The sequence below is a fragment of the Sinocyclocheilus rhinocerous genome, unplaced genomic scaffold, assembly GCF_001515625.1.
Source record: "Sinocyclocheilus rhinocerous isolate Xijiao unplaced genomic scaffold, SAMN03320098_v1.1 scaffold140, whole genome shotgun sequence".
Lineage (NCBI taxonomy): Eukaryota > Metazoa > Chordata > Actinopteri > Cypriniformes > Cyprinidae > Sinocyclocheilus > Sinocyclocheilus rhinocerous.
Genome location: NW_015642053.1, coordinates 3,707,092 through 3,728,030, shown reverse-complemented (window position 1 = coordinate 3,728,030; position 20,939 = coordinate 3,707,092). Strand labels below are relative to the sequence as shown.

At 36.2% G+C, this 20,939-nt stretch overlaps 2 protein-coding genes across 4 annotated transcripts in view; one reads left to right on the top strand and one right to left on the bottom strand.

The window, feature by feature from the left end:
• Nucleotides 1-5,797: 5,797 nt before the first annotated feature.
• Nucleotides 5,798-9,329, top strand: LOC107755441 (probable E3 ubiquitin-protein ligase TRIML1). Its single transcript, XM_016572224.1, has 6 exons — nt 5,798-6,058; nt 6,156-6,251; nt 6,361-6,594; nt 8,081-8,100; nt 8,351-8,493; nt 8,683-9,329. The coding sequence occupies exons 1-6, from the start codon at nt 6,038-6,040 to the stop codon at nt 9,258-9,260; spliced, it is 1,092 nt and encodes a 363-aa protein (XP_016427710.1). The 5' UTR covers nt 5,798-6,037; the 3' UTR covers nt 9,261-9,329.
• A 1,697-nt stretch (nt 9,330-11,026) lies between these two features.
• The window catches only part of LOC107755536 (caspase 7, apoptosis-related cysteine peptidase), a 13,535-nt gene continuing 3,622 nt past the window's right edge, over nt 11,027-20,939 (bottom strand). The window contains exons 2-7 of one of the 3 annotated variants that reach the window (XM_016572382.1): nt 18,704-18,826; nt 15,407-15,555; nt 14,679-14,807; nt 13,628-13,803; nt 13,292-13,424; nt 11,027-11,447 (exon numbers count right to left, since the gene is read on the bottom strand). In XM_016572382.1, the coding sequence (XP_016427868.1) occupies nt 11,221-11,447; nt 13,292-13,424; nt 13,628-13,803; nt 14,679-14,807; nt 15,407-15,555; nt 18,704-18,826 (937 nt within the window). In that variant the 3' untranslated portion in view covers nt 11,027-11,220. Of the gene's footprint in view, nt 11,448-13,291; nt 13,425-13,627; nt 13,804-14,678; nt 14,808-15,406; nt 15,556-16,130; nt 16,205-16,918; nt 17,036-18,703; nt 18,827-20,939 lie in introns of those variants that run through there. The other 2 variants (XM_016572383.1, XM_016572384.1) reach the window with 2 other exon arrangements.

Here is a 20,939-nt window from a genome sequence, read left to right as displayed (position 1 = left end):
AGCACTTGGTTCTCCTTAGGAATGCAAGAGGTGATTTAATAAGTTACCGTGCCAAAAAAAAAAAAAAAAAACCTTCTCTGTGTGCTGCTGGGGATTGTAGGGGGAAATCTTGACTGATGGATTTCAGTAAGCACTCTAATGATACTGTAATTGTCTTTCCTCCACCCTTGATTTTTTCCCAAATGTAACATGCTCTTGGCAGGTTGAGTTGGCGTTGGGAGTAATTAGGTGGTTTCATCACTGATGGTATTTATTTGTGTATGGTATTTATTATCTCCAACAGTTAAGTAAATGTGTGGTAGTCTAAGTTAAAAAAGTATATAACAAACTAAATAAAATGGAATAACATTTTTAAGTATTTGAATGAATATTAACTAATGATCTAATATGCATTATAGGTCTATGTGAAATAATAAGATGATACTTTTGATATAAGTAAAACATAAAAAGAAATCTAGATTTTTATTGTGTCATTGAGGTGTTTTGAGCAGTGTGATAAACTCACTCTCTGCTAAAACTATTGATCCGTGTCAGTATACACAATGTATAGTAAGTGTGCGAATATTTTTCATTGTTGCACTTTACTTGTTCCTGGCCTAAAAATAAATGCAGACTTCAGACCTGGCACTGATTTATCTAATCTGTACTTTGTACAGCATGCACAGATACAGATCAATTCTGATTTTGAGGACAAATTGGAATAAATATTGGAAGCAAAGATTTGATAAGAAACCTTTATAATCAAAATGGTACATATACAAAATACAAAAAGAAAAGTAATGCACTTAATTTGTGTAATAAAAAAAAAAAGTCATTTTAGGATATGAAGATATATAAGATGTCGGTTAGTTCTGAAACTCTGTTAGAGAACACACACACTGAAGTCAATAAAACCAATACCAGAAATCTTTTATTAAAAGACAAAATAATGATATTGAAAGAACATATAGTTTTAATGTGTACATTAAAACAGGTCATACATTTACATTTTCTTTACTTTTCACATCAAAGCAGTTTATAAGAATATACATTTGTTTCAAAATGTTGTCATATGTATAATATGTAGTACATATTTACATATGCCACAAAATGTTCTGTATTATTCTGATTCTTTTTTTTTTTTAAATGAGCTGCCTTATTCTGAAATAATTATCTTGTGGTCATTTGCTTTAATATGTATATTTATTTTTGTTTATTTATTTATTTTGATTTATCAGTAAATTAATGCAGTTCATGAAATTTTTGCGGTTCATCTCATTGTCGCTTTCAAGTTTCAACTGAGTGGTCCAATGCAGGGTTATTTTGAAAACATTAATCGTTTTGCTTTGCTTTAGTGCTTAAGTCAGTGAAACAAAATGTATGATTAGCATATAAAGAATCCTGTTCAACTTTACATTTATTTGGAAATTAATTAAACGTATCACTTGGACTGTAAAAATAAAACAACAAAACAAATACATTCAGTCTTGTTTGCAGGCTGTTGGTCTGTTGTGAGAGTAGTAGCTGGAGTTGAGGATGAAGCCTGAGTTGTTATTCATTCTGACAGGTCATCTGTGTCGTAATTGTCATGATTTATTCTGTTGTTCGTTCAGTCTCCCATGAGTAAAAAGAGAGTGAAAATATTAGTAAAGTATGTTTGTGTGTAGCCTATAAGTTTGTACTTCCTCTTGTGTTGGTTGCATGTATCTACCTTAATACTCTTAAATTTTATCGGAGAAACATAGATGGGTTCATGGGTCACAGATGATGGCAGCTCATGTGTATCATGTTTTGTTTGACCCCACTCAATTTTCTGTCATTGGCACAATATTGATGATGATACTATTTTCTTGTCTTGTTACATTATTGCACAGATACAAATGAAATAACCAGACAACAAAGGGTTAACCAGTACAAAAACAACAAGCAATGTTTCTAAAATTAGCAAACCTGTTTTTTCTCTCTCTCCAGACAACAGGCAGATTGTTTTAGTCTGTTTGATATAATCAGTATGGGTTGCAAAAAAGTTGAATGGAGCAATTATAAGAGCTGATTATTGTTGTAAATCACAGTTAATTGGGACTAAACTGTCGATCTCCTCAGGTGAAAAAAAGAAGATTCTCAACAATAGTTGGGAAACTTTGGATTGGGCAATAAATAGAATACTAAAGACAGGAATCATTAAAGATCATAAATCCTGTAATACCAGTTGGCAACATAAACCAGACCTGTTTTTAGCAGCCCGTTCCATGTGCCAACATACCTGCTTATTGTCTTTTTTTAAAGAAATATTTTGTATACCATGCACACGTGTGTACAAAATGCATGAGACACAGTTTCAAGTCAGAAATGTCAAAACATTACCTTGGGATCCAACAGTCTGTGTGGACGATTGTTTAAGATGTCAAATAAAGCAGTGAACCATTTGTCCATCTCCCAACTGCACAAATATGTTATATTGCATCTTTCAGAGACTATTGAAATATTCTTAAATCATATCTTGACTTGATTTTCAACTTGAAATTACATTTCTGTAATTCATTTCTAATTTATTTTTATATGCATATTTATAAAATATTTCCACTCAATTTATACCATAAATCGAACAATAAATCACTGCTCTAAACAAAGCAAACACATTCAGGACAAACCTGTTTTCTCCTATAAGCAAGTAGTCTCTTTCTGGTACTGTAATAAACATTACGCACGAAGAAGAATCCATTTCCACATTGTATGCATCTCGGGGTACAAGAACATGTATGTGACCCTAAAGGGCAGACAGAAAAACTGATTATTTCTTCTGTAGTCTTACTGTGCAATACTTATTATAATGGAAAGTTTGTCAAGAGAAACTATGATGTTGAATAGATAAGATAGATTGCTGCTAAGGTAATGTGGGAGGATGCTAGACAGTTGACATATTTTTGGGGTTTAATGATATAATACAGGAAGTTCAATTAGTTATAATAAATACATATATAATAAATAGTGCAGAGTGCAAATATTGGACATACTTAGACAAGTCAATGTCTCCCAGTGGTTTGTTCTTCTATTCATTTTTGTAGTACTTAAGTTGGCATATGTTGTCTCTGTACTTAAGAAGAACAAAAAAAAACTAATTTTCCATGATTTCTGCAAAAAAAAGAAAGTATTTTATAGAAAGTATAGTAACCTGTTCTTCTCTTCCAGAGAAACATACCTGGGACTTGAACTGATTATCCGGGGGAGATTTGTAAAGGTATCCAGAACACATTTGTTCCTCGGCTCCATGTATGTAAAATGCATAGTTATTATCTGCAGAGATTAAAAAAATCGATTTAAAACAAAGCCACACGTCAGTTGTGGTGAGTCAAAGTCAAAGTTTATTTATAAAGCACTTTTTTAAAAAACAGCAAGTGTTTATCAAAGTGCTGTACACACATAAAAGAATAAAAATGTCAAAGATACAAAGAGTAATGGGATGCTGTCAGTGTGAGCCTGAGAACAGAATAAGCTGTGGTTACTTCAGCATATTCAGCATAATGATTTCAAGTGCCAAATGGTATAGTACAATTATACTGGGTGCACATAGTATGATATATTTTTGCAAATTAATGTTCATTTGTTTAAAATATTAGCAATCTTAAAAAATATACTTGTCTGTTAGCTGAACAATAGATAGTGTTGTGAACAGCACAAGCGAGAAAAAAACAGTTCCTCACATTGACAACCGACCTAAATGTAGCCTTGTTTTAAATATTTACTTAAATGGTATGTTAATAAATATATACTAAATGGTGACTTCAGATGTAATTTGCTATCATTGATGCTGTCATACATAATGTAAATCAGGCTGCACAATTTCATTCATTTTACCTTTCTGATGCAGCAATCAAAATTATACCAAAAAAAGCATTCTGTTTTAATTAAAAAAGTATGATTGTAATATTATTATTTGTCTGAAAAATATAGTTTCTACACCTGATATAGATGTTCCCTATCTGTAAGAACACAAAATGTGGTTAAAATGTATGAGGAAGTATACACCATAGGTGAAAACCCTTAGAAGTGATGTCACAACTGGAAGGCGGTGATTTGAGACATATGTACTCGACCAAGAAAAGCTTGCCAAGAAGTACTTGACAAGTTTAAACCCACTTTTTGTACTCACAAATGTGAGACTATATTATCTCTGTGATATAACATACACTATTGCCACAGATTGTATGTTGCCACAGACTTACAGCCTGACATTGAAGGTGAAGTCATTTCTGCCACCACTGAACTAAACTCATACCATCTTTTATTGGTTATAAAAACAGAAAGCCCCGCCCTGAACTCACGCCATTGGTTGAGCCCAAGTTGATGTGTGGAGCTAGTCGGGAATCTCAGACAAACAGCAATGTTTTGATAGAGCTGTCTACCTTATTTTTCCTGTAAGAGTGGGCACAGCCATTTTGGAATTTTATGGCTCTGGGCTCCTGTGTCATCCATTTCCAGCTATTTTTAGCTGTACAAAACAGCTCGTTTTGCTGCTTTATATTGCAAATTGGTGTGTCTTACCATATTATTTTAATGTATTATCTTAATTATGAACACACTGGTTTGTAGTGCAAACAGTATTTCCTTTTACTGCACGTTGTTATTCTTCTCGTTTTAAAAAATTACAAATGACATAGTTTGATTTGATTTACCGCTAAAAAGAAAAAAGAAAGAAATACCTCATCGAAAAGCTTTTTTTTTTTTTACATTTCCTCACAATTTACGTTCACATGCACACAGAAATCTGCATATTGCGAGAAAAGCTGCTTAGTACTGTTTACATGTTTTTGCCTTTGAAAATGCGAGACATATAGCAGATGGAAAAAAAGCAATGCAACATTAAAATATGCTTGTTTAAAATGTTCAAAACACACCATAGAGGCGTCCGCATTTGCACTTTTTGTAGATTATTTGTGGAGTGTTCTCCACTTTCCGCAAGTTTTCCTATACGATTGCGAACCGTTCGAAAACCTGTTCACACATGTAAAAAAAAAAATGGTAAAGTCATTGTAAGGTTTCAGCTTAATGACAGCATGACATGCATGTTATAATCAAGATGGCAGTCTATAATCAGTTTCACACACCTATGAACAGAAGCGTCAGTTTCATTTGCATTATTTATGCAAGAATGAAAACCAAATCTGCTACATTCCCCAAGTCGGCTTCAAAGAAACTAGGCGGTAACCTTCCACCTGCTTTGTGTTAAAACCCCTGTCCTAATTTCCAGCCATGTTTAAAATGCACTGTATCAATCAATGAGACATCACCGACTTGCGTCAGTTCCTATGCACGCCTGCTCATCAAAAGGCTTGAGGCTGAATAATTGTTGTTCAGTGGCACTGTGACAGGAAGCTGCCCATGATGTGTCGGAATGGTAGGGCTGTAGAAAGACAGGCAGCAGCTGCAGGTGGTTTGGCACAGGCCTCAATCCAAGCATTCCCACTCGCACGCCATTCATAGAATTTGTATCAGTCATTACAAGGGCTAACAGGGTCATGGCTAAAGCCTATAATTGGTGCTACCTGCTCCACAAGTGTTTCTGAACTATTTGGAATTCGTCCCAGTTGCGGCACATGCAGACAGGTCTGTAGATGAAAACCCTGTCAAGTTTTTCCTCAACTGTAAAACTGGTCACCTTGATTTAAACATCCAAATATTAGGTGTTGCGACACAAAGCTTTTAAAAGTCTTCCATGTGAGAGTGTGATATAAATAGAGGCTTTCTTTGGCTATAAGTGCTGCTTCCTCTCTCTTTTTGGGCACAATGTACTCAGACAATAGCAGGCCCTGTACAGCTCCTTCAGTCCTTCAGCCAGATTTACGGACCCTAGTTGTACAACTCGAATACTTCCCAGGGCACAGGAACAACAGATGGACCGTCACCCCTCCTCCATCCGTGGCATCTTAACCGTACAGTATAAAGCTCAAAGTTTGGGGCTTAGGCTAGTCATTTGCTAGTGGAGAATAAGACTGGAAGAACAAGAGAAGAAAACCAAAGCAATCAAATTAAGTGAAGAACTGGTACTAGAGTTGAGTCAATGATGAAGTCACAAACTCAGGTAGCAATTCAATTAATTTCTGTTTGTTATAATGGACATTTGCGACAGATAAAGGTATTTTTGACTTGATTTTGATCTTTGAAATATCGCATTCAAGGACACCCCAACAAAACATCAGGAGCACCTGAAGAGACAAAGAGACATTCTGGCTTTCCGAATGAAGAAGCTGTCATCGAAACAATCTGACTTCAATGTAAGTTGGTGAAACTCGCATTAATGTCTGAAAGTACAATAAATGCATTGCTTAAAATATGGCAGATGACCCTGATGTATCTGATTAAGTATGCTTTATTATTCCACAGAGCAAGGCTGCAGCTCAAAAAGAGAAGATTAAGAAAAAATATGATGACATGAAGAGGGTTTTGGATGAGGATCTGAGAATTACACTGAGCCAGTTGGATATTGAGACAGAGGCCATGGAGAGAACTGTTGAGGACAGTATTGAGAAGTGCTACCACCTCACGCGAGAAATCGATCAGCAGCTCACTGAACTGTCTGCACAGATGGAGAAAGATCAACATCAGGTTCAAGAGAAGGTGCATTTTTAGACCAGAACAGTGTCCTGTAGTAGTTTTCAGATGGTAATACTGTATAGCTGAGGTAGTAATAGAATGCTTGAAGGTTTGAACCATTTTGTCTTCATGAGCACCAAACCCCAAGTTGCTTAATTTTTTTAAAAGAAATTAATACTTTTATTTACTTTTATTTCTATTTCAAATAAATGCTGCTCATTTGGACTTTGTATTCATCAACAAATTCTAAAAAAGAAATGTAAACATGGTTTGCACAAAAATATTAAGCAGCGCGCCCATTTTCAACATTGACAATAACTAGAGCTCATAATTGTGAACTAATTCAATCACTTCCTAATTATTAACATTTTTTAATTAATTATTTTTATTATTATTTTATGTTTTTGTTTGAAATAAACAGAGACCATCCATCCGTTGGTAAGAGTAGTAGTCACAATTTCAACCTGTAGCCACAAAGTTTCCACAAAGAACCCAATTGTTCACTTTTAAGATGTTACTGTTGTGATTAGTAATTAATTGGTTATTCTTTATTAATTGGTCATAGTTCGCAAGTAGTTCTCAATGAGGATATATTTTTTTAGTAATTATCAAATATCTAATAAGGAACTACCTTTGTCCTAAATTTGCTACTAGTAATTACTCACAAGTAAATTAATAAGTTATTTAACATATTTTATATCTGACATAGTGTACAGTCATACATTTGTGTGAAGCACTAGTGATATTTTTCCATTAGGTCTTTTGGAGTGGGATACATTGATCCCCTCAATCTTGCTTCTCTATCAGTTAATAGTATTAAGTTAAGTGTTAATGTAGTACTACCTATTACTTCCTGCATAGTTACTTGTTAACAACGACCATTATTCTAAAGTGTTACCGAAATATTAATTGAGCAGCAAATCAGCATATTTTTTTCTGAAGGATCATGTGTATTTTTGATCAAATAAATGCAGCCTTGGTGAGCATAGAGAGACCCCAAACTTTTGGACGGCAGTGTGTACTGTATATAATTTTCAGATGTAGTTCGTGTGGTTTGATAAAATATTAAGTATGATATTGAATAGATACTTAAATAATTTGCTTTTGTATTGTCATTGTATTGAAGCAATGGATGAACTGATCCCCCCCCCCCCACAAAACTATGAATATTTTTTCATAATGTTACAAAGCAGAAAGCAGAATAACATAATAAAATTTTATTTTTAAAAATGTTTTTTATAAAAACATACATTTTTATAAAAATGTAAAAAAAAAAAAAAAAGTTAAATATATTTATTCTCTTAAGCATGTTAACTACAGTATATTAGCCTTGAAAATAATTTTGAAAAATAATTTCTTTCAATTTTTTTGTATACCTCAGTTTGAAAATCCCTTGCATAGAAAAATTAACGCAGCTGCACAATTTTATGAAATTGTATTTGCAGTGTGGAAATGTTCTACAAATAGCTCACTTTTTCACCCGTGATTTCTCCATTTCTTTTACTTACAGATGTCGGAGATGGAGGAAAGGTAAGTAGTGTTGCAGTTTTGGGAATTTGGTTTCTGGTCCATGACGGAAATGTATGATATGAGCAGAAATTTGAAGTATGAAACACTTCATTTCTGGAACATTTTACCCTGTATTCTCATTTAAGTGGTTAATGTGTTATGACAACGCATGTTTTCATTTGTGCGATCTGAAGTTTCCGCACAACAGTCCTTCCTGCTTGTGTGGCATTAGTATTTTTTTTTCACATACTGTATTCTTCCTTGTTTATAGGATAATAGAGACTCTGAAGAAGACGGATCCAGAGTTAATACAGATGGATGAGTTTAAGAATGAACAGCTGCTGGGCTTAACCATCAACCTGCTGCTGTTCATACGCTCTCAGGTTCCTGTCACCAAGAAACTCTTCCAAAGCTGTGAGGGTCTACACATTTTTTACATGAAAATTACTCTTATCGCTTTTAGTATGTACAGCCTACACATGTTCCTAAATCCCTGCAATGTTTCCTAACACATGCTATCTTTTCCTCATATCTCTCACAAGGAATTTGTTCCTAAATATAGTTTCTAATTTTACGATGCCTTTGGCACTTTCCATTTCTCAGACGCCCAAGAAGTTGTTCTGGATCCTGACTCTGCTCACCCAAAGCTTATTATTTCCCCTGAGGGCGACTCAGTCACTTACACCGATACCTGGCAGGACGTTTCTGAAAACCCCTCTCGATTTGACACCACCCTGAATGTAATTAGCAGGAAGGGCTTCACGGATGTACGCAACTACTGGGAGGTGCAGGTTACTGGTAAGACATACTGGGAACTAGGGCTCACATACCCCAATATCCCTAGGAAGGGTCGAGAGGAGGACTGCTGGTTGGGTCGGGGCCCGACGTCCTGGTGCATTGAATATTTCAATGGCAACTACTCGGCCTGGCACAATGGCGTTTCCCATGAGCTCCCCCATGTAAGTGGGAGAACTTTTCAGTGCATTGGCATCTTCTCCAGCTCAGAAGGAGGTTTGGTTTGTTTCTTGGGGGCTGACACCATGACTCCCATGTACAGTTTTTGTACAGGAACCTTCACGGACTCACTCTACCAGGCTGTCTGTCCTGGTCACGACAACCAGGAGACCAACAGGAAACCACTGCTTATTTGCGATGCTTCGAAATCCGCCCCATTCTTGTAATGGAAACCGATGAGGGTGGGGTCTAATTCATTTATTCAGTAAGGATGCATTAAATTGATCAAAAGTGACAGTAAAGATATTCATAATGTTACACAAGATTTTTCTTGTGTAAAAAAAGAATGCTGTTTTTTAACATTCTGTTCAAAAGTCCTGAATAAAAGGTCATAAAAAAAACTTTCATAAAAAAAACTGTTTTCAACATTGATAATAGTAAGAAATGTTCCTTCAGCATCAAATCAGCATATTACAATGATTTCTGAAGGATTTACTGATAACTGCTGAAAGCTTTGCCATCATAGGGATAAATTACAAATAAAAAGGTTATAAAATTGTAATTTCAAAAACATTTAAAAATCTTAACGAACCTAAACTTCTGAACAGTAGTGTGTAAATACTTTGAAATATTAATGAAAGAAGGCAGATTTCAATAAAGTGTTTTAATACAATAAAATAAGGCTTACAAAGGCATTCATTTGAATTAAAGTCATTTGAACAAAAATCAGCCCCACTTTATACAATGTAATGTTGACACAATGTAAACAAATTTTTCAGGGCATTTGTGCAAAAAAAAAACTATTTCTATTTAACATTCCTATATTCACAGTAAAGCATTTAAATTTAAAAAACAATGTAATATAAAACTAAAAATAAAAATGTTCCATTTTAAAAGTGGAGCTAGCACTTCCTACAGTATAGTTGGAGCACTTCACTATAATAATCCATGCATGAAGAAAAGAGGGCCTTTAATTTGTGGTGGTCAGATGGTGCACAGGCTGGCAGATTCAGTGTGTGATCTGGATGAACAATGAGAATGAAAAATACAGAAAGAACCGAAAGAAAAGGAAAAACTGTTGGACGAAACCAAAGACAACAAGCTCTGAAAGAACCTTCCATCATGTTTGAAACAGCACATTAGGTCAGATGGGTGATAAATGGTTAAAATGGTCACCAGTAAAACAATAGCTGCCTCTGTAGATTACAGACAGATTCAGTACAAAACATCAGTAAACACTACATGAAGCTACAGTGTGCTCAAAATACCCAGGATGAATGCTGATCTGATTTTAGTTTTTCAGTGAACGCAAACTAACCAGCGACCAGCATGAATGAAAAGCTTTTAAAACCGTGCAGCTGTCAGCATTACTTCACTATTTGCCACTCCATTTCCATTCATGCCCTTTCTTTGACCTCCTCTGAAGAGCGTTCTGGAAAAACCAAACCAAACCAAACTAAAATGCTACAGATGGCCATTTATATGCTTAGAATTTATGCTTGAGTTGCTAGTACTATAAAAACAGAACAATAGCAAAGGTTTTGTGTGGTATTGGATGTCTTTTTTCAAGCGCTATTTTTAAATTTTTTTTCAAATATTTTTTATTAGGATCAATAAAGGGTTTTATCTAGTAAAGTAAAAGTGGCAGAGAACTTTCAAAGTTGGCAAAGCAACATGGATATTTGACACTGCCAGTGGACAAAGTGACATCACTATTCCCTGGAATACTCTGAAAAAGAACATTCACTGAAAAAGTAGTGGATCTGAACAGGAAGTAGCACAAAGGAAGACCATTTCGGTGTCCATATGCCCTTCGTAAGATAAAAAAATTGCGTTCGCACACAAACTTCCAGCTGGGATCAACCCTGAATGTTGTGACCGCTTGGTCGAGTGAAGTCAGTCGTTCAGTCAGTCAGTGGTCAGTCTTTGTACACCTGATGTGTCTTTCCTGCCTGCCATCCTGAAATGTGCACTGCTCACATTTATGTCAAAATATTTTGCTCAAGTATTAGACTGAGGTTTCCCTCCTTATGGTGGATCAATGACAAAAAAGGTTAACAATTTGGTTAATATTTACTGTTAAAAGATAACAAATTAAAAGTGTGCTACTATAAAGTCCTTGGCAAGAAAATGTGCGTGCTGTGAAAAGGCAGACGGAGCACAGCATGTGAAGATGGTCTGCTCAGATCAGTTGAAGTAGAGCTCTTTAGTCAACATGGACACCACACAAGGTATCTGTTTCTTCTCGCTAAAACGGGGGTCCTCTGACCAGGACTCGAAGTTGGTGGCCACCATGTAGTTGACTCGAGTGAGGATCTGCATGATCTCAAGTTGCTTGCCAAACTCATTAAGAACGTTACAGAGGGCCTGGACAAACCAGGAGCCTCGGCCCGGATTCCTCCAGGAGTAATAACCTGTGAGAACAAATGTGTAAGAATGTTACATTACTGTACAACTGTGTGTCACATGATGTCACAATACTTTAACTCAGGGCTGCATATCTAAACAGGTTTTCTGATTCACAACCTCTTGATTTGATTAAAATTGATTCAAATCTGATTCATCTGGGTATTTCAGTTTTAATGTCCATTTTGCTTGCATTTTGCTTTCACCTAGTGAAACTGTTAACTTGGTACTGTACATTACAACAATATTAATTGAAAAAATTAACAATAGGGCCCAAACTATGCAGTTCAATTGCTAACTGACAGATACAATAATCAATATAACAACACAAAAACTGTTAAGTGGATACCACATGAAAAAAGGTACATTGGATTTCTTGTAAAACTGTTATTATAGCATTGTATATAATTATTACAAAAAAAGTAGCACAAAGGAAGATTGTTGTGTAAGATTTTATTCAGTGAGACATTTTACTGTCGGAAAATCAGTTGTGCTGCTTAAACTTTTGTGGATACTGTGAGGTTTCTTTTATGGAGAGAAGTTTTTAAAAGAACAGCATTTATTTCAAATAGGAATTGTGAGATATAAATTAGAAATTTGCACAAAAAAGTCTGAACTGTGGGATGAAAAAAGGGCAATTATCTTTTGATTGTTTTAAGCCTTCTACACACTGCACGATTTTCGTCTGTCCCTGACGAAAGATTGGCATCGTGAAACAATCGTGGCGATTTCTGTGATCGTGGTTCCTCAACAGTGGTCCTATGTCGTACAGTGAGAGAGGTTCAAAGACGGCCGTTGTCATGGTCTTGTGACCAAAGATAGCCTGTGATAATTTTCTGACAGTGTCAGAAATTTAGCATGATCATCGCACAGTGTGTTTGATGCTACAACCTATGTTTACTGACCAGCCAATAAAAATGCAACATGAAATGCCATGTTAATCAACGTGACATGGCGCTAAAACTTAAAACTGTTTACCTCAATCTCTTTTAACTTCCTCTTTCGCAGATCCTCTTTTTTTCAGCAAACATAATAAGTACAACTGGCAAACTGCTTCGTCATGCTCTTTTTGTTTATCACTAGCGCATGCTAATAACGTTTTATTCTTCAATAGTGACTTGCGCCGTAGCCTACGAGTCACTAGGTGTCATCATCATACAGTCTGCATACATGTCGTACCCAAGTTTATTAGATCCATGTCATGCAGTGTGATTTGTAATGATCTTATAGGATTGCTAAAATCGTGCAGTGTGCAGAAGGCTTTATCCCATGCTGGGGGAAAAAAACTGAACTGTGAGATACAGTATAAACTCAGAATTCAGAGGAAAAGACAGAATTGTGAAATGTAATCTCAGAATTCTCAGAATTGTAAGATATAAACTCGCAGAGATAAGAGAAAAAAGAAAAGTCTGTGGTGAAAATAAGCTTCCATACTTTACTGTTTGTATATAATTTACTGCTTTACATACTTTTACTTAACATACTTTACTGTCTTATTGAATAGATGTATTAATTTCTGTAAAAAAAAACAAAAGCTTACTGACCCTAAACTTTTGAACAGTAATGTATAAGTAAAATATACATTGAGTTTGTGATTCTTTTTAAATTAATCATAAAAGTCATCTCTTCATGAATGAGACTAGACTGGTCAAGCTATATGTTTTTGACTCACTTAAAAAACTTGTTAAAAAGAACTTGAGTCATGAATTTGACTATAAGGAATGCTGTATGCTTATTGCATGCAGCTCTAGAGGACAACTCAAAAAAAAAATAAAAAGATGTGTTTTACGTGGGACTCTTTGAGATTAAATTTCCTGCATTCCACTTTCTGTAAGTAAGAGTAAGAAAATACCTGGCACAGTTGAATAAGCAAACAGGAAGTCTGCCTCTACCGGAATCTTGTGTCTTGGATTGGCATCTGTCGTGTCATTGGGCGGTCCTGAGTCTGTTTGTACACCATCATCAAACTCTGAACCCCGACAAGCCTGCCAGTAAAAACACACGTCCATGTCAATATCCACTTAAAATGCACTTCAAAAAAGGTAGGGCAACTCCGGGTGTGGTGCGACAGAAATAGCATTAAAACAATAGACACCGTTGTATGTAGGTGCTCCATTTTCTCCTCCATCACTTCTTCCTCATCCTCCTCTCTCCTCCCCAAATCCTCCTGTGGCCCTGCTCCTCTTACCTGGATGAAAAAGAGCTTGGGCTTGCCCACGAGGCTCTTGCACATGTCTCCTTTGAAGAACGAGGTCATGCTCTTGATGGGCATTGCTCCGTCCGTGCCGTAAATCATGCCCTCCTCGCCGTGGCTCAGCAAGATGCAGGCGAAGCAGGAGCTGTCGCTGTGGTCCTCTTCTGAGACTGAAACACGTACAGACAAAATATGTGAGAGAAAATATGTGAGAGAAGAAAAAGAAAAGTTTTTTCACACTTCCAATTTTAGTTATCTTAGTTGTGGATAAAAACTGGGTTTGCAAACACTTTACACTTTTAATAACACGCAAGTAATTTAGGCCACTAACAGTAGAGGGCAGCAGAGAGACTTAAATAATATAAATGTGACGTTTGAAAAAAACAAGTCAGCACAACTAAAAAACATAATTACACAAATCTACAAAAAATCTTGTTCTAAGATGAACTACTTAATATCTAAGACCAAAAAAAAAAAGAATTAAAAAAGGCTATATATTGCAACAAGCTAAGTGAAAAAAGAATTCCAAGATTATACTGAACATTTAATTCAATATTGAAAAGCATAGCTAAAAACATTTTATTGGTGCCATTAAAATTATAATATTAGCCAATATTTGTGTATTTTCATGCTAATAATGTATGCTTGTGATGCAGTTAGCTGAGCAACACACTTAATGCCTTATACAAGTCGAGTCTTAAATAGACTGAAAGCGGTTATATTGCGTTAAAAAGTAGATGCCTATATAGTCAGTGGACAGCTAGGTACTGTAGTTCACTTGTTTTTAGAACAGAACAACATTCAAAACAACATGTTATGATGCAATCTTCCAGAAATCAGGTAGCCTAACCACATTCCACAAAAGTTCCATGACACGCTTTTAGATTTTGACTTTCTTTCTGGTTCTTACTGATATATGACACTCGCATGTTTTCATTTCATATGTTTCATAAAATTTCCCAGCAGAGTTATGTAAGCCTAATTTAAAAACCCGGATGTGGCATTTTGATGATCTGGGGTACAGATACATATTTTGTCCACTCACCTTCTTTAAGTAGCCGCTCCATGTTCCTGCAGGTCTGGTCATCGTAGATGAAAACTTCAAAGCCCAAGTTTTTAAAGCACTTGGACAGCTCTTCAGCATCGCGATCTGTGCCATTGCGTACATTCATCCCTTAAACACAGATCACAAAGTAAGCAGACAGAGCATCAACCTAGTAACTTCAAATGACTCAACATTCAAGTTCTATTTTTCATCAAACTTTTAACAGCAGTCACATTAGTGTCTATCCATAGTGACTATGGTGAATATAAGCCACAGATATACAGGTTTAATTTTGTTCTAAATATCTTTTTTGACCCTTCACTTTGGAATACTAATGCATTTTTATACGTTTTGTTGTTGTTTTTTACTATTACATCATTATATAGATGAGTAAATCTGATTTATCCCACATACAGATCACAATTTACACAAATTATTAGTCATTAAAACAATGTTTTCATTAAAAACGTTTATATCAATGTAAATGACAGAAATATGGATATTCTTTTTTAACTATTTACCAATAATGAATTAGATCAAAACTATTAGGTAGAAGCTTATAAAAACAGTTGGGTCTATAATATATAACAAAACATTGTTTAATAATACTATTATTAATATTATTGCCCTAATAAACTACAAATAACAATAAATACAACTGTTTTTACTGGGTGTGCTAAATCAGTATTGATTGGTCAACATAGCATAACATGGAGATGAAGACTCACCTGTCTTTTCATCAAAGTTCTTGTTGTTGATGATGATGCACTTGCCAACGCACTGGTGGCTCATCTTATACTGGAATGTTGGTGAAACAATCCTGTAATGGCTTTCAGAAGATTGCTCTTTTTCCTGCAACTTGCCATCCTTCTTCTTACTGAGAGACAGAGACAGACAGTCAACCAATCTATTACAAACCTTCATCCATCATGTACATCACCTAATATATATTTATAAGAACATAGTGTGTTCTAAGAGACAAAATAATAAATAAGCTCTTCTGTAAATTGAAGAACAATCAAACCTCAAAGAAAATACAACCCATGCCAGTCAGAGAATCGGAAAATAGTAGCTAACCGGGATATCTGGTGTCATGAAGACAATTAAATCCCCTTATTGATCATAATATTATTTGCTCTAAAACTTCACGGTGTCCCAAACATAATATTCCACATGCCTGAGGGAAAATTCTCACAGATGTCTCATATCCCCATTGTGAAATAATCTGTCCAGATTAGTAGGCCACAGTGGCCACTGGATGTACAATATGTGTCAGTATTCCAGAAGAGCCTAGTCATCACGTTACCTAACCACAACAATGGGTTCTTGCCTATACACTCTCTCTCACACACATGAACAGTGGAGCGAATCACAGGTGTCCCATGTGATGAGGGGCAGCAACCCCCCCAACTCCCCCCTACTACCTCCTATCCCATCCGAGCGCTCTCCTACCTGGGCTCTTCTTTAAATGCTACGCCACTCTGCATTGAAACATGTTGCTCTTCCCTCTAGATCTGCTGAATCTTTCCCAGATTTTAGGCTCTTTTGGGTGGATTTTTTCCTTGTGGTTTGGTGTTGTGTGATGTGTGCTAGGATCCCGGCATGCTCTATACTCTATAAAGAGTGGAGTGGTGGCTCCGCTGGGCTGGGGCGGCGCACGCTACCTGAGTCAGCACACACGCCATCCCCCAGAGCTTTCCAAAGGCCTATTCAAACCCCTCAACCAGGGTCACGCAGGACAAGAGCACACCTCTACTGACAAACACACTATCACACTACATATTAGGCCTGTTGCAGACCACGCACACTCAAAAGTTCCAAATAAAATCTTAACATAATCTTAACATAACTTATTTTTTTAATTGCAGAGAAACTAGTATAATTCTAAATATGCAGTTGGATTCATACTGAAGAGATATGAAGAGATATATATTCTGGACATCTCAAAACACATTCAAGCACATTCAAATATCCTACATGTGATGCAAGCGTTACAGCTTGTTGGCCTTGTCATTTACAAAGAGGACTGTGGCGCCACCTAGTGTATGACATGGCTTTTAACATCTGAAGCTGTACTTGCAACTACTACTGTAAATTATAAATAATTAACTAAACAACTACTAAATAATTCACTGAATTACTGTCACAAAAGAGAAAAAATAAACAGTTTTTCCCCCTCACCTGAATGACAGGTTAGGTCAATAGTTAGGATAGATGAAATAAGTTAGAAATAGTCTCACCTGCCAAAAAGCACAAATCTCCCTTTGCGGTCAGGTTTTGCATCTACTGTGTCTCCTTCTTCATAGTTCTCTTGGTCCTCCATCGTCTCTTCACTCTCAGTGGTGAGGGTTTCTTTATCCATTCTGGAGCAAGAATTAACGCTGTTACTGTTCAGTAAGGCCAACAAAGCCGAGTAACCATACTGGAAATTCTTGACAGGGTGAGATAAAATCTGCTTTCTAAGTTATAATTATCTTGACATGTTACCCCATCCTCTCCTTACTGACATTGACTATTGTCATGTAGTTTCTGCCAAAACACAAGCTGTGGTTACTTAGTGTCTCTTACTGGCATCAAAATAAGGAATTCAAATGAAAGAAAAGTTCTTAAACTGTTTGTAGGAAAACCCATATTAGTAGGCTACACTGTGATTTTACAGTAGTGAAAATAACTGTGTAGGTGGATTAGTGTAATGTGGGACACTGACTAATGTGGGACACCTAAGCTTCAGTGGGTTTATCTCTTCTTTTACAACATTAAAGTGAACATGATTGGTGTTGAATTCAAGCAGGGGTGTCAAGTTATTGAAATCACTCGACTTTCTGGAATTATGTCAGAAATGTGACCATGAAAATCATCAAACAGGAAGCACCTCTTCTAAAGTTCACTCAAAGGTCAGTGGCATAGGATTAGACAATTGCTCTAAAACTTCACGGTGTCCCAAACATAATATTCCACATGCCTGAGGGAAAATTCTCACAGACGTCTCATATCCCCATTGTGAAATAATCTGTCCAGATTAGTAGGCCACAGTGGCCACTGGATGTACAATATGTGTCAGTATTCCAGAAGAGCCTAGTCATCACGTTACCTAACCACAACAATGGGTTCTTGCCTATACACTCTCTCTCACACACATGAACAGTGGAGCGAATCACAGGTGTCCCATGTGATGAGGGGCAGCAACCCCCCCAACTCCCCCCTACTACCTCCTATCCCATCCGAGCGCTCTCCTACCTGGGCTCTTCTTTAAATGCTACGCCACTCTGCATTGAAACATGTTGCTCTTCCCTCTAGATCTGCTGAATCTTTCCCAGATTTTAGGCTCTTTTGGGTGGATTTTTTCCTTGTGGTTTGGTGTTGTGTGATGTGTGCTAGGATCCCGGCATGCTCTATACTCTATAAAGAGTGGAGTGGTGGCTCCGCTGGGCTGGGGCGGCGCACGCTACCTGAGTCAGCACACACGCCATCCCCCAGAGCTTTCCAAAGGCCTATTCAAACCCCTCAACCAGGGTCACGCAGGACAAGAGCACACCTCTACTGACAAACACACTATCACACTACATATTAGGCCTGTTGCAGACCACGCACACTCAAAAGTTCCAAATAAAATCTTAACATAATCTTAACATAACTTATTTTTTTAATTGCAGAGAAACTAGTATAATTCTAAATATGCAGTTGGATTCATACTGAAGAGATATGAAGAGATATATATTCTGGACATCTCAAAACACATTCAAGCACATTCAAATATCCTACATGTGATGCAAGCGTTACAGCTTGTTGGCCTTGTCATTTACAAAGAGGACTGTGGCGCCACCTAGTGTATGACATGGCTTTTAACATCTGAAGCTGTACTTGCAACTACTACTGTAAATTATAAATAATTAACTAAACAACTACTAAATAATTCACTGAATTACTGTCACAAAAGAGAAAAAATAAACAGTTTTTCCCCCTCACCTGAATGACAGGTTAGGTCAATAGTTAGGATAGATGAAATAAGTTAGAAATAGTCTCACCTGCCAAAAAGCACAAATCTCCCTTTGCGGTCAGGTTTTGCATCTACTGTGTCTCCTTCTTCATAGTTCTCTTGGTCCTCCATCGTCTCTTCACTCTCAGTGGTGAGGGTTTCTTTATCCATTCTGGAGCAAGAATTAACGCTGTTACTGTTCAGTAAGGCCAACAAAGCCGAGTAACCATACTGGAAATTCTTGACAGGGTGAGATAAAATCTGCTTTCTAAGTTATAATTATCTTGACATGTTACCCCATCCTCTCCTTACTGACATTGACTATTGTCATGTAGTTTCTGCCAAAACACAAGCTGTGGTTACTTAGTGTCTCTTACTGGCATCAAAATAAGGAATTCAAATGAAAGAAAAGTTCTTAAACTGTTTGTAGGAAAACCCATATTAGTAGGCTACACTGTGATTTTACAGTAGTGAAAATAACTGTGTAGGTGGATTAGTGTAATGTGGGACACTGACTAATGTGGGACACCTAAGCTTCAGTGGGTTTATCTCTTCTTTTACAACATTAAAGTGAACATGATTGGTGTTGAATTCAAGCAGGGGTGTCAAGTTATTGAAATCACTCGACTTTCTGGAATTATGTCAGAAATGTGACCATGAAAATCATCAAACAGGAAGCACCTCTTCTAAAGTTCACTCAAAGGTCAGTGGCATAGGATTAGACAAAATTAATGTTAAGGGTATAAATCTGTTATAAATAAAACAATGTTCTAAATTGTTATCAAATTATATTTGTACAACAAATTTTGCAATAATATTGTTAAAATGTGTTAAGAATATTTTCTATTTGATGCAATTTTTGTCGTCCCACTTTAGAAAAGGATGTTTCAGAAGTGGGACAGCACATTTTGACTAATGTGGGACAGTCAAATATTCTATGTTATTCAATTGATAAAATGTGCATTAAGAAAGTTAAATGCCATACATGTAATTTTGTTAATTTTTGGGCTTATAATGCAGCAATATTATTTGTTTTAAGATTCAGATTAAACATTTTGAGACTAAGACGATAAGATCTTGGACCATGATAAGGCCATGATTTCTCATTTCTGTTATGGAGTGTTTTACCATTACAATTTGCTTAACACATGCTTTTGAAAATACATGTTCCATATTCTTACCATGTGCAGAGTATAGAAGTTTAATAACAGTTTTAAAGGCATTCCATGTTCCAAAGTTTGAATATTTTATGAAATTATTTTGCTATCTTTATTAAGTCCAATTTTATATTTTTGACTTCATTACATGGTTATTATTATTGTTTCTGCTAGAAATCTGATGTTTTTAAAATAAATTCCTTTAAATAGTATAAGATGTCTGTGTTATATAGTTGTATTTAACATTCCACATATGAACATAGATACTAGGTTTTTAGACAAACTGATGCAGACAGCAAACATACCGTAGGCCTACTAAACTAATTCAGCAAACATGGGTATGCACATTTAACCAGGAGTGTTAAATGTGAAGTTTGCTTTGTAAAAATTAAACTATTTCTAACACAAAATATAGTGTCCCAGATTTGAGCACGCACTGTCCCACATTAGAAAATCCACAAATTCTTAAACGATTTGGCACAAGGAGCACTAAAATGTGTGCCATTTCCCCTTTAAGTACAATATCTGGAAAAAAAAAAGTCTTCTGATTTAGTTAGGAAACATCTTGGGGATTTCAAAATGGTTTAAAGGGGTCATATGATGCTTTTTTAAAGATCATTATTTTGTGTATTTGGTGTAACAGAATATGTTGACATGCTTTAATGTTCAAAAAACACATAATTTTTCAAATACTGTACATTATTGTAGGTCCTCTATGCCCCGCCTCTCTCAAACGCTTCGTTTTCTACAAAGCCCCCTCCTTTGACAAGCGCAGTCCGCTCTGATTGGCCAGCTGACCCAGTGCACTGTGATTGGCCGAACACCGCAAGCAATCGTCGGAAATGTAACGCCCCTTACCATAAACGCGAGCTTCATCTTTCAAAATAAACGTAAAGACAGTAAATAATGTCATTAGTTTTACCATCAGTTCAAGCCCGAAAGGACAACAGAGTCGCGTGACAGACACAGTGAGGAAGCTGGTATGTGTTTGCAGTACACAAGCCACGGTTAAGACAGCTGAAATCTGTCTTTCGCACTGACATGGCTGCATCAACACTACTGCTGTTCCTGAAACCACGCCTTCTTTCTTTGCGTGAACATTTGGGCGGCGTTATGCAAATCTTCCCA